Raw genomic sequence first — 15,318 nt, 5'->3', positions numbered from 1 at the left:
GCTGCCGCGCCGCGCCGCGGGCGTGGCCGAGCCGCCCACAGAGGCGGGGCGAGCCGCCGCCATTTTGCGAAGCGAGCGCGGGTGAGGCAGCTGCCTGCTGTTCGCCTCAGTCTTCTCCGGAGGAGCCGCCATCCGCCGCAGCAATGCTCTCCGCCCGCGTGGCTGCAGCCCTCGCCCGCTCCCTGCCGCGGCAGGCCGGCTTGGTGAGCGCGCTCTCCTGAGGCGAGCGGGGGGAGTGGGGGCGGGGGGCGTCGCCATCTTGGGGGCCACGGTGACATTGAGGGAGCCGCGGCCTCCCGTTCCCGAGGGGCTGCGTTGGGGTGCTTTGTGGGGGGCTCAGCTTAGCGCTGCGTGGCTGCGAGGGCCGACTCCCCCGCTGAGGAGCGGGGTGCCCTGACCTAGGAGAGGCGAGGTGTAGAGGACGGCGTGTCCTTCCCCGGGCGTGCGGGTTGGCCCCACGGAGGCTCAGGGTCTGCAAGGTACTGGAGCCCGGTCAGGGTTAGGGATTCGAACATCTATGAGAAGAGCGAGGGTATGAAGATCTGTCAGGAGCCATTCCCGGCCGGTGACCTTCCTGTGTGAAGGTGAACTCAGGAGAGGCCTACTCCTGGCTTCAAGAGGAATTCCAATAACGCAGCATGGGACTGTGCTGCGAGCTCTGTTTTATATGTAGGGTTATCATCTTGTAATACATTCATTATTACAGAGCTTTCTTTTTGTCGTCATACATATTGTAACTGCACTTCAAAAGTACTGCATTTAGGTTGTTCTTAGAAATGCCACCCGCTGGAAGACAGGATCTTACATTTCCCTTATGCAGAACCATGAGGATTGTGCTGCTTTCTTTCAAAATCAGCACAAAGGTAGCAAACAAGGGGAGACCCTCCTTCGGGTGCTGCTGCAGGGCTGTGATGGTGAGATCAGTGTGATGCAGAAGGATGCAGTAGGTGATGTAGAGCAGTGTCCTTTACCATCTTTACGTGCTTGGTAGTGTTGAGCTTGCTGCCATAACTGCAGCTTGTGGAACACCATGGAGCTCAGCGCAAGAGAGATGCGCTGAACATACGTATAAGCTCATGATCACAAATTTCAGTGTGTTACCTCTTAAGGTTTCTTTAGTATGCCTAGTGAAATCTCACTGTTACTGAAACAACTATGTATTTTAGATTTCCAGAAACACCCTGGGTGCAGCGTTTGTTGCTACAAGAAACATCCATGCCTCCAAAACGTGCTTTCAGAAAACTGGTGAGTCTAAGAGAGGTCTTTATATGAGAGTGGGGTTTCAGAACTTACTTTATTAGACAAAAACAAATGTAAATACGAAAGGGAGGGAGGGTATATGTCAACTTGATGAAACACTTGGAGAAATTCGTGTTGAACAGTGAACTGTTACTTACATAGTCACATCCAGGAGATATCACTTTAATTATTGGAATTATGCCCAAAGACAAAGTGTGGTCACAGGCTAGTTGGCTTACACAACTTACCAGCTTCATCAGGATTCAATTCAGCCTTCAGCTGATGCAGAATTATTTGGAAAAAACAGCCTCATTTAATTTTTGTGTCCCGTGTGTAACAGTATGAAGAAGAGGATGACTTTGCCAGGCCTGCCTGGGTTTGACCTTGTGTCCTTGAGCGTGGCAGCATCTTGCTGTTTAGAGGAGTCTGTGGCACTGCATAGTTGTGCCTTTGATAGTGGTTCCTGTACAATTTTTGAAGTAGTTGAGGGCGACTAAAGGTATTATTAGGAAATAACAGTTTCACAGTGTTAATTTGCTGTCTCATCACTGAGGAAATAAGCTGTTGGAGGTACTGTGTCAAATTTGAGGAAGGTAGGGAACGCTCTCTTACAGTTCGCATCAGACAACTTGCTGCTGAAATATGTTGAGTTCCTTTAAGCGTATTTGGAGCTTGGATTAAAAATCAGTTGACAGGGTGTTTTGGTGCCTCCAGTCTTAAGTAAATGCTCTGCAAGCAGAGGTAGCATGTCAGCTCCTTCTGAGCTAAGGCCAGTTGTTTAATCTGATTGCTTCCTAGGGGGAGCAATTGCTAATAGTGTAGGACATAATGAAGAAGAGTGATAAATGAACAGCTGTCAATGTTTTGATTGAAGATGCTTTTATTTGCTGTGAAAGAAGAAGCTGTGTCCTGTCTTAGGCATGTCTTTATGCTTTCTGTGTAAGGAAGAGTGTTGCTTGTTAGACCTTGTAGCACACCTGAGAAAGGCTTGTGAATTCAGGACAAGCTTGCTGAATTCATTCTCTGTCTTAGTGCTAAGTCTGGATTGAAACATCTCTTTCCAGGTACTGCTGAGGTATCCTCTATTCTTGAGGAACGTATTTTGGGAGCTGACACCTCTGCTGAACTTGAGGAGACTGGCCGTGTGCTCTCCATTGGTGATGGTATCGCCCGTGTGTATGGCCTGAGAAATGTCCAAGCAGAAGAAATGGTTGAGTTCTCTTCTGGACTGAAGGTAAGCTATCACTAAAGCAGTTTCTTTAGCCTAGAAATACACAGGTTTAAGAGGGTTTCTTAAGAGGACTGTGAGTCTCTGCTTGGAGGTACCTGCGTGGACCTTTTACAGACTTCATTGCAACCTTAATGCATAGTAACTACTTGAAGTAATACTCCAAAAAGCAAATATTACCTGGATTTGTAACACTTCCGGCCAACATTTGAGCTTTCTTAATCTTCATCTAGGAAGTATAAGAACTAGTCTGGCATTGGATTTTTGTTTCGTTTGGTTTCAGGCTGGCTTTTCTGTTAACTGTGGAACAGTAGCTGCTCTGCTCCCATACAGTCTGCAGTTTGCTGACTTCTTAAGAGTCTTAAGAATACACTGGAGTTAAAAAGCTGTCTGACTGTGCTGACAGCCCTTGCAGTGTTTTTAATCAGAATGGCTAGGGTTGGAAGGGACCATAAAGATCGTCTAGTTCCAGCCCAATGACTGAACTCACCTTAGGCAGAGAAGAAACTAGTTCCTTTTATTTGTCCAGTTCCTGGGCAAGAGAAAAGTGTTGTACTTGAACTCTGCTTTTTACCCTTTATGCTATTTTCAGACAGTTAAACGTTTGAATGCTAAGACTGCTGCAGGTATAATTATGTAGTAAGCTGAAGTCAGACTCTCTAACCACCATGGAGGAACATAAAAGCATAACATTTGAGATTGAGGTCAGTTACCTTGGATGTTCTGCAGTGTAGAAAAATCTCCATGGTGGTAAACTGTGAGACTTTGTAAGCGTGGGTACCAGTTTTCTCAGGACAACGTGATCTTTGTCCTAGGGTATGTCCCTGAATTTGGAGCCTGACAACGTTGGTGTTGTCGTGTTTGGTAACGACAGACTGATCAAGGAAGGGGATGTTGTGAAGAGGACTGGTGCCATTGTGGATGTTCCAGTTGGGGAGGAGCTGCTGGGCCGTGTTGTAGATGCCCTGGGCAATCCAATTGATGGGAAGGTAAGTGTGACTGGGTGTTTACTGCCTCTGCTTGTATCTGTGTGATGCAGACTGTAACAGGATTTTCTCTCTCTCTTTTTTAAGGGTCCTATTACATCTAAGACACGCAGAAGAGTTGGCTTAAAGGCCCCTGGGATCATTCCCAGAATCTCTGTGCGTGAGCCTATGCAGACTGGCATCAAGGCTGTGGACAGCTTGGTGCCCATAGGTCGTGGCCAGCGTGAGCTGATCATTGGTGACAGGCAGACTGGGTGAGTTAAAAGCTCAAGCTAAAAATGTTTCCTTACACAGAGACTCAGGTAGGGCACGAGCTGGTGTACAGAGGGTCTGAGTACAGCTGTGTAGAGGGTGGGCAGCCAAACTTAACCAGCCTCTGTGTTACACAGGAAAACTTCGATTGCAATTGACACAATAATCAACCAGAAACGATTTAATGATGGGACAGATGAGAAGAAGAAGCTGTACTGCATCTATGTTGCAATTGGCCAGAAGAGATCTACTGTTGCTCAGCTGGTGAAGAGGCTTACTGATGCAGGTACAGATTTTTGAAGATGGTTGAGCCTGGCAACTAGTGGCAGCCTTTTCTCATAATGCTGAACACTGCCATGACCTCTCCTGCCTGCAGGTATTGGCAGAATTCCTGTTACGTGAGTGAACTACTTGCTTGAGTGCACAAGAAGTCTTTCTAGATATCTGGATTTAGGGGGGAAACCCCTCGTTCTTGCTCTGTCACCTTAGAAGACAAGCATGAGGCTCCAAAACTAATGAATTGCTTCTAGGAAAGTCAGCCTATGTTTCGGGGCTTTTTAACCAGAGTTGAGCACATCCTCTTGTTGGGCAGGTGTGATGAAATGCAAGTATTTATTGACTTGGCATTGTTCCATGTGGATACAAGTCAGTCTGAGTAGTAGTTCACAGTTTAGTGGAGAGAGACTTCAGTGCCAAAACACAGATTTGATTCCCCAACTGTAAGGGATTACATGCATTTGGCACCTTCTCTCTTGCCTTCTGGTGAAGCAGAGTCATACCTAGCAGGAAAAGAACCCACTATATTTTAAAAACAATGAATTATTTGGTACTGGGAAGCAAAGGAGAGTATCTTTTATCAATGACCTGGATGAGGGCATTGAGGGCACCCTTGGCAAATCCCCAGATGACACCAAGCTGGGCAGGTGCATAGACCTGCTTGAGGCCAGGGAGGCTCTTTGGAAGGCCCTGATCAGGCTGGAGCGATGGGCCGAGGCCGATCGCATGAGGCCCAGGTGCCACGTTCTGCACTTGGGCCGCACCAACCCCAGGCACCGCTACGGGCTGGGGGCGCAGGGGCTGCAAAGGTGTCTGGCAGGAAAGGGCCTGGGGGTGTTAATTGACAGGCAGCTCAACATGAGCCAGCAGCGTGCCCAGGGGGCCAAGAAGGCCAAGGGCTCCTGGCCTGTATCCAAAATAGTGTGAGCAGCAGGGCCAAGGAGGTGACTGTCCCCTCGTACTCGGTGCTAGGGAGGCTGCAGCTTGAGTTGTGTGTCCAGTTCTGGGCTCCTCACTGCCAGAGGGACACTGAGGGGCTGGAGCGTGTCCTTTGTTGTCCTCAGCTGGGCAACAAAGCTGGGGAAGGGTCTGGAGAACAGGTCTTACAAGGAGTGGCTGAGGGCCCTGGGGATGTTTAGCCTATAGAATATGAGATGTGATCACTCTCTACAATGACCTGAAAGGGGGACTGTAGTGAAGTGGGGGTCGATCTCTTCTCTGCAGTAATGACTGATAGAACATGAGGAAAGGGGTTTAGGTTACACCAGGGGAGGATTAGATTGGACATTAGGAAGAACTTTTTCGCCAAGAGGGTTGTTAAGCATTGGAGGAGGCTGCTGAGGGAGGTGGTGGCATCACTGTCCCTAGGAATATTCAAAAGACACAGAGATGATGTAGGGAGGGATATGGTTTAGTTCAGTGACGGGCCTGGCAGCATCAGGTTAGTACTTGGACTCAGTGATCTTCAAGGTCTTTTCTAACTGTAATGATTCTGTGATTCTGTCTTTTTGCAGAAGCCAGGAAATCAGACTTTTTCTGGTTACCTCTAGAACTGAAGTAGATCTTTGTGAAAGTTTAAGCTTCATTTAAAAGGGAAAGAAGCCTGCAGGCGTTAAGACATTAGGTGCCATGAACCCACTCTTCAAACTTGTGGAGTTGGTTGAGCTACTGCACACGTTCATGCAGCACGGTGTTCTTTGGTGTACCGGTGCAGTGGTGCTGCCTGGACCTGTTTCGGCAGCTGCTGCTTCACGTGTATGTTGTCTTTGCTGGTTTACGGGCATGAGGAGGCAATAACTCAGTGGCGTGTGTCTGCACTGCTTTGCAGATGCCATGAAGTACACTATCGTGGTGTCTGCCACAGCGTCTGATGCAGCCCCCCTGCAGTATCTGGCTCCCTATTCGGGCTGCTCCATGGGCGAATACTTCAGGGACAATGGAAAACACGCGTTAATCATCTACGACGACTTATCCAAACAGGTGAGGAAATGTTGCTTGTAGGCCTCGCAGTCTGACATTGGTGTTTGTAGCTCCAAGATGACCTTAGGTTTAGAAACTGAGAATTTTAAATGAGCAACTGAAGACTGAAAGGTTTCTTTGTACAACACAGGCCGTTGCTTATCGTCAGATGTCTCTGCTGCTGCGTCGGCCACCTGGTCGTGAAGCCTACCCAGGTGATGTGTTCTACCTGCACTCTCGTCTGCTGGAGAGAGCAGCCAAGATGAATGATTCCTTTGGAGGTGGCTCTCTGACAGCCTTGCCTGTCATTGAAACTCAGGCTGGTGATGTGTCAGCTTACATTCCAACCAATGTCATCTCCATCACTGATGGACAGGTGGGATTTCCTCACATGCCTGCGCTTCTGTGTAACGTGCTGGCAGGCCTCTGACCAGAAGGCTTCCAGTCATCTGACCAAGATGGTAAACTGATTTTCTTCTACAGATTTTCTTGGAAACTGAATTGTTCTACAAAGGTATCCGTCCAGCCATCAACGTTGGTCTGTCAGTGTCCCGTGTAGGATCTGCTGCTCAGACCAGGGCTATGAAGCAGGTAAGCACGTGCAGCTTCTCTTACTAGAGATGAGTAGCGTCAAACATTCCAACCCATCTCGCTCATCAGGGTTGTGAATAGAGAGGGAATAAAGCTTAGTTGGGAAATTATAAAAGAGAGAACTTGGACATCTCTTTGATATTACCATTGTCTGCTGGGATGGGGAATATCTGCATGATGGGAGTATCTGCAAGATACAGGACTTAAGTTTCAATATACTGAACTGGCTACTGATGTGACTAGAAATAGAGCATGCCATCTGAACCTCATGCTTTTGGTCCAGATACAGAATTGGGTTTAATGTCAACTGTCATGGTTTTAGGAAGGATGACATACTCCTGTTAAAAAGGCCAAGCAGGTGGTGGGACTTGCAGAAATGCATCTAATCATCTGTCAGACTCTTGTGATTCCTTTGGCTGGTACGAAAGGCAAAGGGACTTGGAACCAGAGAGATAACCTGTAGACTGCTAGAGATGTTTGAAAAGTGGTCAAGCTCAGTCTGGGCTGTGTCTCGTGTTGTAGGTGGCCGGTACCATGAAGCTGGAATTGGCTCAGTATCGTGAAGTCGCTGCCTTTGCTCAGTTTGGGTCTGATCTGGATGCTGCCACCCAACAGCTGCTGAACCGTGGCGTACGTCTGACAGAGCTGCTCAAACAAGGGCAGTATGGTGAGTGTCTCGAACATCACAAGGCTGTGTTTCCTGTTAGTGTCTTGTGCTAATGAAGATGGTTGTTGTGGCAGCATTTAGCTTGTCCATTCTGCAGACATGACTGACTTAAACCATGGTCTATTTAGAATGTCAGGAGTTGCTGAGGTTAGAAAAGATCTTAAGGCCCCCAGAGGTCCAACCATTCTCCCAGTGCTGCCACGGCCACCACTAACCCGTGTCCCTCAGCCCCACAGCCCCGTGGCTTTGGGATCTCTCCAGGGATGGGGACTCTACCACTGCCCGGGGCAGCCTGGGACAGGGCTGGACAACTCCTTCTGGGAAGAAGTTGCTCCTCATCCCCAATCTAAACCTCCCCTGGTGCAACTTGAGGCTGTTACCTGTTCTGTCACTCATAGCTCTGAGGAGAGACAAACACCCCCCCTGTCCCCAGCCACTGTTTGCTGTCAGGGAGCACTCCTGTCTCCCCTCAGCCTCCTCTGAACATCCCCATTCCCTCAGCCCCTCCCCAGCACCCTTGTGCTCCAGCCCCTTCCCCAGCTCTGTGCCTGGCTCTGGCCACACTACAGCCCTCAGTGTCCCTCTGGCAATGAGTGAGGGGCCTGACACTGAGCACAGCACTCACAGTGATGCTCTTGGCTACCTGGACACGCTGCTGGCTCATATTTGGCCACAGCTGACCAACGCCCCCAGGCCCTTTCCTTCAGGCAGCCTCCCAGCAGTCTTCAGAGAAGGCCTCTGCAGCCCTGCTGTAAGAGTTGCCAGTGGCACGAGCACTTTCTTGTCTGCAGTTCCCATGGCTATTGAGGAGCAGGTTGCAGTCATCTATGCCGGTGTCAGAGGTCACTTGGACAAGCTGGAACCCAGCAAAATCACCAAGTTCGAGAGCGCTTTCCTCGCTCACGTGCTGAGCCAGCACCAGGCCCTCCTCTCCACAATCAGGTATGGAGGTTTATCCTACTCCTCCCAGGGCCATCGACTGGCATTAGCTGTTCCTTCTGCCTTCCCTGCCGCTGAGCGGGGTGGCGAGGACTGAGTGTTGCTGTCCTCCTGCCAGCCGGTCCTCGCTGCTGCCGTGAGTCCAGTCATGTGCAGCACAGCTCTAGAGGTGCAGCCTCCTTGAGCTACCTGCAGTTCTTGACCAGGACTGGCTTGTTCAGGAGAAGGGGTGTTAGTTTCAGTGGTGCAGCTCCATGCATTGGAACAGAAAAAGTATTAACCGTTAACTTCTGTTGGAAATTGTTTCATTTTAAAGTGGGTTTTTTTGCCTTAGTGAGGCTTTGACTGTGTGTCTATTCCGATGTCACAAGTTTTAACTATAAACTCCTTCCACAGGACTGAGGGGAAGATCTCTGACCAGACAGAAGCAAAGTTGAAGGAAATAGTCACAAGCTTCCTGTCTACTTTTGAGGCATAAACTCTTACAACTGTTCAAACAGACCAGGCTGTTGTTGTGACCCTGTGCTCCAGCTCCATCAAAGAGGAAAAATGTGCGACCTGAATGTACAGATCTCAGAATAAAAGTTTCAGTGTAAAAAGGCCTCTATGTTCTGTGCTGAGTGCTGCCCTTCCTGCCTGGCTGCCCGAGCAGCACGTGCCTTTGTAGACTCCCCAGGACACGTGCTTGCTCAAGGAGCTCCAAAAAACCAGGGCGTGTTGTCACTGGTGGGGGATTTGAGACCCCTGCGAGAACAGAGAGCAGCAGCAGCCGGTTCTGTGACATGCCAGGCCAGAGGGTCGTGTGAAGGGGGAGAGGAAGCCTGTCAGCATCCCTCCTGGGGGACTGGCACTGAAGCAGCTTCGCAAAGCCAAGGGTTAGAATTTGATTTGAGCCACAGTTCCAGAAGGCTGGAAAACAGGTAATGGATAGATGTGACAGATAAAACAGATTCAAGATTGCTCTTGCTAAATAGAGTCACTGCAGTAGCACTAATACATGATGAAGGGGCAGCAATGCTGCTGCTGGGGGTGTCCCTGGCAGGGTGGAGGAAGAGGAGCACAGCCCATCGGCTGGCTCACCTGGGTCTTCAGTCTTTCTCCTTGCTCTGTGTCTCTAAGTCAACTTGTAGAGCCAAAACGCTCAAAAGGCTGAAAGGCTCCCTCTCCCTGAGGGTTTCTCTACCCCAAACTTCACTGCCGCCCCTCCCCACCATGTGCAGGGTGGTACTTAACATCATTTGGGTGCAGAGAGGAGGACAGTGGTCATAGATGCTCAGCATGTACCACTTTTTGTTCATTGTGCGTGAGGCTGCCAGAAGGGTGTTCAATGTAAGCTTAGTTTCTCAGTCAACGAAGCCAAGGTCTGTCTCTGGACACTGAGGCCTTGGGGAAACTTTTGAAGCTGCGGTGCCTGTGGGCCTTCTGCTGAACACAGATGGTGTCCTGGTGAGGGTGCAGAGGTGGAGCTGCTTCATGCACTTGCTTCAGTACTTACAGACAAGGCTGGCCCTGGGGAAGCCCAGCCCTTGGAGGACAGGGAGAAGAGAAGATATTCCCTTGGTGGAGGAGGATGGGATCGGAGACCTGATAGGTTTGGGGGACACCCATAAATCAATGGCTCCTGATGGGATGCACCCACAAGTGCCAAGGGACTGCAAATGTTAATGTTAAGCTGCTCTCACAGAATCACAGAATCTCAAGGGCTGGAAGAGACCTTGAAAGCTCATCCAGTGCAACCCCCCTGCCAGAGCAGCACCACCTAGAGTAGGTCACACAGAAACTCATCCAGCTGGATTTGAATGTCTCCAGAGAAGGAGACTCCACAGCCCATCTGGGCAGCCCCTGCCAGTGCTCCCTCACCTCAACTGGGAAGAAATTATTCCTTGTATTTCTTTGGAACCTCTTCTGTTCCAGTTTGTACCCATTGCCCCTTGTCCTGTCATTGACCATCACTGAGCACAGCCTGGCTCCAGCCTCCTGACACCCACCCTTTACATATTTGTAAACATTAATGAGGTCACCCCTCAGTCTCCGAGCTAAAGAGCCCCAGCTCCCTCAGCCTTTTATCATACGGGAGATGCTCCACTGTCTTCAACATCTTTGTGGCCCTGTGCTGAACCCTGTCCAGCAGCTCCCTGTGCTTCTTGAACTGAGGGGCCCAGACAGACCTGGACACAAGATTCCAGAAGCAGTCTCATGAGTGCAGAGTAGAGAGGGAGGAGAACCTCTCTCCATCATTTTTGAACAATCATGGGGGACAGGCGAGGTGCCTGAGGACTGGAGAAAGGCCAATGTCACTCCAGTCTGCAAAAAGGGCAGGAACAATGACCCAGGAAACTACAGGCTGGTCAGCCTCACCTCCATCCCTGGAAAGGTGATGGAACATCTCATCCTGAATGTCATCTCTAAGCACATGAAGGAAAAGATGGTCATCAGAGGGATTCAACGTGGGGTGTTAGCTTTAATATTAACTGCTTCATTAATGGTGAAATATCTCATTCTGGGCACAGTGGTCTTGCTGAAACTGTTTTGAAGCTGTTTATCTGCTCTGTCCCATGATTCATGACCAAAACAAGACTGTCTTGCCCCTGCAAGGGTTCTTCCCTCAGCTGCTGATCTCTCAGGCCTCCTAGGGAAAGTTAACCCTATCCCTGCCAAACCCAAGACATTGTCCACCCCTTACTCTAGTCCATCTACATCATGCCCAAATCATACACATTCTAACTTCCTATCAACGTGTTTCTGTCACTGATTTACCTACACACAGAGATATCATCCCCTTAGTCCACAGGCCACCCCTCTAACCTGACCACTGAGTTCATTTGGCCCATGACTTCAGGGCTCCAACTGTCACAGCAGTCTTTCAGGTTTTCCTGCTGAGATGATACCAACCCACTGCTCCAGGTTCCGTTCTCAGCGCTGGGTGCATCTCCTGCATCAGGACACCTCTTTCTGAAGAGTACACTCAGGGCAAAGCACTATTAGGAAACACACGAGGCAGAACAGCAAGTTCCCACTAACATGGAGTTAGAAGGTACTTGTGGAATCAGATCCACAAATCCACATCTGTTGCCTGAAGTGCTTGTGCTAAAACTGTCACTCCAGTGGGTGAACACAGCCTTTGCAACGGGACAAAGCATCGAGTCTTTATGACAAAGTGGTGGTTATTTAGTAATTAATACCACTGGGTTCACTAGCTATTCTCATCCAAAATCAAATCTCCCTGAGGTACGCATCGAACTTCCCCAACCTTCCCCATCACCCACCAGGTGCATCCAGCAAAATCAGTCCCTTGGATGGGTTCACCTTTGCCCGAGGCAGGATCAAACCAAAATCGTTTGTAACATACTCTTTACACTGCCAGCTCAACCCACAGATCCCCTCGTATTGACTCTCTGGGTGGCCTTTGGTAGATGTGTGTCCCGATGTTCAAGGTCCCACCCTCCATTGCTATCAATGTGGTCCCTAACAGTCCACCACATCGCTCACTTTTCCCAGGGGCTGGTGCATGACATGGGATGTGAATGACCCACTCCATGTGGTCCTCTTTGTTGTAAGGGACTCCATGCAGCCACCTTCCACCTCCAGTGTTTCCCCACAATATATAAAAGGACCCATCAAAGAACAAAGCATATTGCTTCTCATCTTCTGACAGCTCATTATATGGTGGGGCCTCTTCAGCACGTGTCACCTCAGTCTCAGCTAATGTTTCATAATCTCTACCCTCTGGCCAGCTGGGGGTCGTTTCCAGAATGCCTGGGTGTCTGGAATTTACTATACAAGCTCATTGTGTGAAGAGCCTCCTGACACCACCTGACCCATTCTGGAAATGTCTCATTGCTGTGCCAATGTGGCAACAGCCATGAGAACTTGTAGAGGAGAGCTTTGTGTTCTCTTGCTCTCGTGATCCTTCTTAGATGGTCATACAGGTGGCTAAAGGAGGCTCAAAGCAGCTTCAGTCCTTGCCATGTAATCCAATTCTCTCACACTAGAGCCACAACATCTCCTCGTTGATGCAACTTCAGTAGCCTGCAGTCAAGTAAGGGAAAAGAACTCAAATTCTATATCTTGCCCATCTGTGCAGCCAGAAGAGGCAGTTAACAGCTTATCTGTTAACTCTTCTGCAGCTTTCCTATGGTTAGCCTATAGAACTGGCATCATTGAGTCCTGAAGAGTTCTGTCAAGCTCAACTAGGTCTGTTTCAGCCTATCACCCCTAGCTGAGTAGCGTGTCAGGACTCCTGCAGGACTGTCATCTCTGGTCGTTCCATCAGATTGCTGCAAATCTGCTGGGGAAGAAAAACTTATCTACACAAAAGTTAGACAAGCAAGACGTCCGTCCGTTATTTGGCCTTGCACGGGGGATGTGGTATCATTCCCAAACAATGTCCCACGAGGCGTTAGAATTAACATGTATTTATACCCAACAGCCTTTGGTTCTTTTTTACCCTGCATAAAAGCCCATTTAGAATTGTTCATTACATTTACACTTTACCTGGATTAGTTATTTGTTAGTTTCACCCACTACATCACTCTCATCGATTGGTCCCTTATTACACAAGAGATCCATATTCATACTTATTTCAAAGTCACTTGGCCAACTGACTGACTGAAGCTACTGATTATTTGGTGTTCTGAACCAGAATGGTACCAACTACCTGGCACTCAGGACCAAAAGTCACAGGGGTTCAGGACAGTAAACAGCCTAATGGTTAATATAACAAACTCTTTTCCTCCTCTGAAGCAATCACTCCCAACATTGTTCTCAGATGTTTTATGGCTTGTGGGTGCATGGGTTTATACAATCCCCCTCGTTATCACTCTTGTTTTCACTGTGCCTGATTTCTCATGAGTGTTCTTCTCTTTGGGAGCGGCTTCACCAAGGAGGCTGAGTTTGGGAAATTTTCACGATACCAGAAAAAAACAAAGGTACAAGAAACTCCCCCAGAGGTGGATCATGCAGTAATCCCCACTACATGGGAAACGGATATTATGAAAGAAATCTCAACTAGCCCAACCTGTGAAGGTTGTGTTAAAGGTAAAGTTAAATCCTAGCGGAGCGTGAATCAGAGTCTAATACTCCCGTTTTGTCAGTAAGGAAGCCCACGGGTGAGTACATCCACGCAGTGGTGGCAAATCCTACACGTTGTGAACAGCTCTTAAAGAAACATACTAGTCTCTTGCAGTGCTTGATTTAGAGGATGCTTTCTTTTGCATACCCCTGGAGCAGAAAAGCCATAAATTGTTTACTTTTGAGTGGGAGAACCCACAGACAGGGCACAAGGTACAACGATTTGGACACGACTACCCCAAGGATTCAAAAGCAATCTGACAATCTTCAGGAATCAGTCGGCAAAGAAGCTAAAAATCTGGAAGAAACAGTGACCTCACAACCAGAACACCTGATCCTGCAGTACGTGAATGAGAGTTGAACAGCCATTGAAGAAAAGCCAGCCTGTGTTCAGGTAACCATTGGACTTTTAAACTTTTGGGGACTTAATAAACATAAGATGCCCATGAAGAGAGCTCAGACAGCAATCCAAACTGTAATATATTTGGGCTTTGAAATTTCAAAAGCCAAAAGAAAGCCGGGAACTGAGCAAAAGGAAACAATCTGTGCCATTCCTGAGCCACAGACTGTGCAAGAATTAAGGGCATTCCTGAAGATAGCTGGCTGGTGTCATCTTTGAATAATGAACTATGCCCTGATAGGCAAACTTGTATATGAAGCCCAAAAATCTACTCCTTTTGTATGGGGTCACCCTTTTGAAATGCCTTTTGAAAGCTTAAGCAAGCTCTGATGTCAACAACAGCTTTAGGATTACCTCATGTAACTAAAGACTTTCAGTTATTTGTCTATGAAAGGACAAATGTCTTGCCCTGGGAGCGCTGACCCAGAAGATGGGAATCTGGAAGAGGCTGGTGGGATGCTTATCCAAGCACACAGTAAGTAAAGGATGGCCTTCCTGTCTGTGAACTGGAGCAGCAACAGTGATCCTGATACAAGAAGCGTGGAAACTTACTTTGGAGAGAATCGTGACATAGTCACTACAGTATTACAACAGAAAGGGGGACATTGGCTCTCTCTCCCAGCAAAATGATAAAAAGATCAGGTAATTCTTACAGAACAGAACCACGTGGTCCTGAAATTCACAACCCATCTTGTGAATCCTGCAGTTTTCTTAAGTGCTCCTCAGGAGAAAGAACGACCAGAACATGACTGCATAGCAGCTGTTGAACACGTGTGCTCCAGTCGAGAGGACCTGAAGGCTGTCCCTCTGGAAGCCCCTGCATAGGAGCTGTTGACAGACGGCAGCAGCTTCTTGCAGAGAGGAAGCCGATCCCTGGATGTGCGGCACAACCGCAAATACGGTAATAGAGGGGAATGCATTGCCCAACGTGACATCAGCACAAAAGGCAGAATGAATTGTTTTGATATGAGCTTTGGAACCAAGTAAAAACAAACAAACAAGAACCATACGGACAGACTCGAAATACGCTTTTGGAGTAGTCCATGTCCACGGAGCCCTGTGGAAAGAGCGAGGATTCTTATCCTCCCAGGGGACAAATATTAAGCATCAGAAGGAAATGTTGTGAATACTGATGACGATTAAAAAGCCAGCCCAAACAGCAATAATGCACTGTAAAACACATTACCCTGAAAATATAAATAGCAGAAAAGAATGAATACACTCATGTATGGAATGCAAGGGAAATTCTGATAAATAGTGCACAACCTTGAAGGTCGGGTTGTTGTGCCTCAATTATAAGAAAATACTAGAAAAATCCAGCTGTGCAAAAGAAGTTCAAATGGGACAACTAAGAACCAGAATAAAACCTGGTGACTACTGTCAAACTGATCCCGGGTCTGAATCCACGACACCAGAGTGAAGTAAGAACCATCCCCAAACTGAAGAGTAGTGGGAGACCAAGAGACTTTCAAGCTGAAAATCTCTGTATGTAGATTTCCTGTTATTTTCACAGTCTGGTGGAAGCACAGATAAAGATCTCGTCCAGCCTAGTGTGGGTAACTAATGATACTCAAATTCAAACCCATAATCCAAATGATTGGTGAGTAAATGTAACATTAATCACAATATTGCTCATTTTGGTATAGGTATTTCTAATAATAGGCCTGCTTACACCTGTCTAAAATACTAATTAAGCCACAAAACAGTATTT

At 48.1% G+C, this 15,318-nt stretch overlaps 1 protein-coding gene across 1 annotated transcript; it reads left to right on the top strand.

The window, feature by feature from the left end:
* The first annotated feature begins 30 nt into the window (after positions 1-30).
* Positions 31-8,736, top strand: ATP5F1A (ATP synthase F1 subunit alpha). Its single transcript, XM_062018160.1, has 12 exons — positions 31-203; positions 1,167-1,245; positions 2,304-2,473; positions 3,283-3,456; positions 3,541-3,707; positions 3,843-3,991; positions 5,810-5,961; positions 6,092-6,316; positions 6,424-6,531; positions 7,054-7,198; positions 7,990-8,140; positions 8,534-8,736. The coding sequence occupies exons 1-12, from the start codon at positions 144-146 to the stop codon at positions 8,613-8,615; spliced, it is 1,662 nt and encodes a 553-aa protein (XP_061874144.1). The 5' UTR covers positions 31-143; the 3' UTR covers positions 8,616-8,736.
* Positions 8,737-15,318: the final 6,582 nt, after the last annotated feature.

The sequence above is a fragment of the Colius striatus genome, chromosome Z (assembly GCF_028858725.1).
Source record: "Colius striatus isolate bColStr4 chromosome Z, bColStr4.1.hap1, whole genome shotgun sequence".
Classification (NCBI taxonomy): domain Eukaryota; kingdom Metazoa; phylum Chordata; class Aves; order Coliiformes; family Coliidae; genus Colius; species Colius striatus.
Note: the sequence above shows the minus strand (reverse complement) of the source record. Positions and strands in the feature narration are given on the sequence as shown.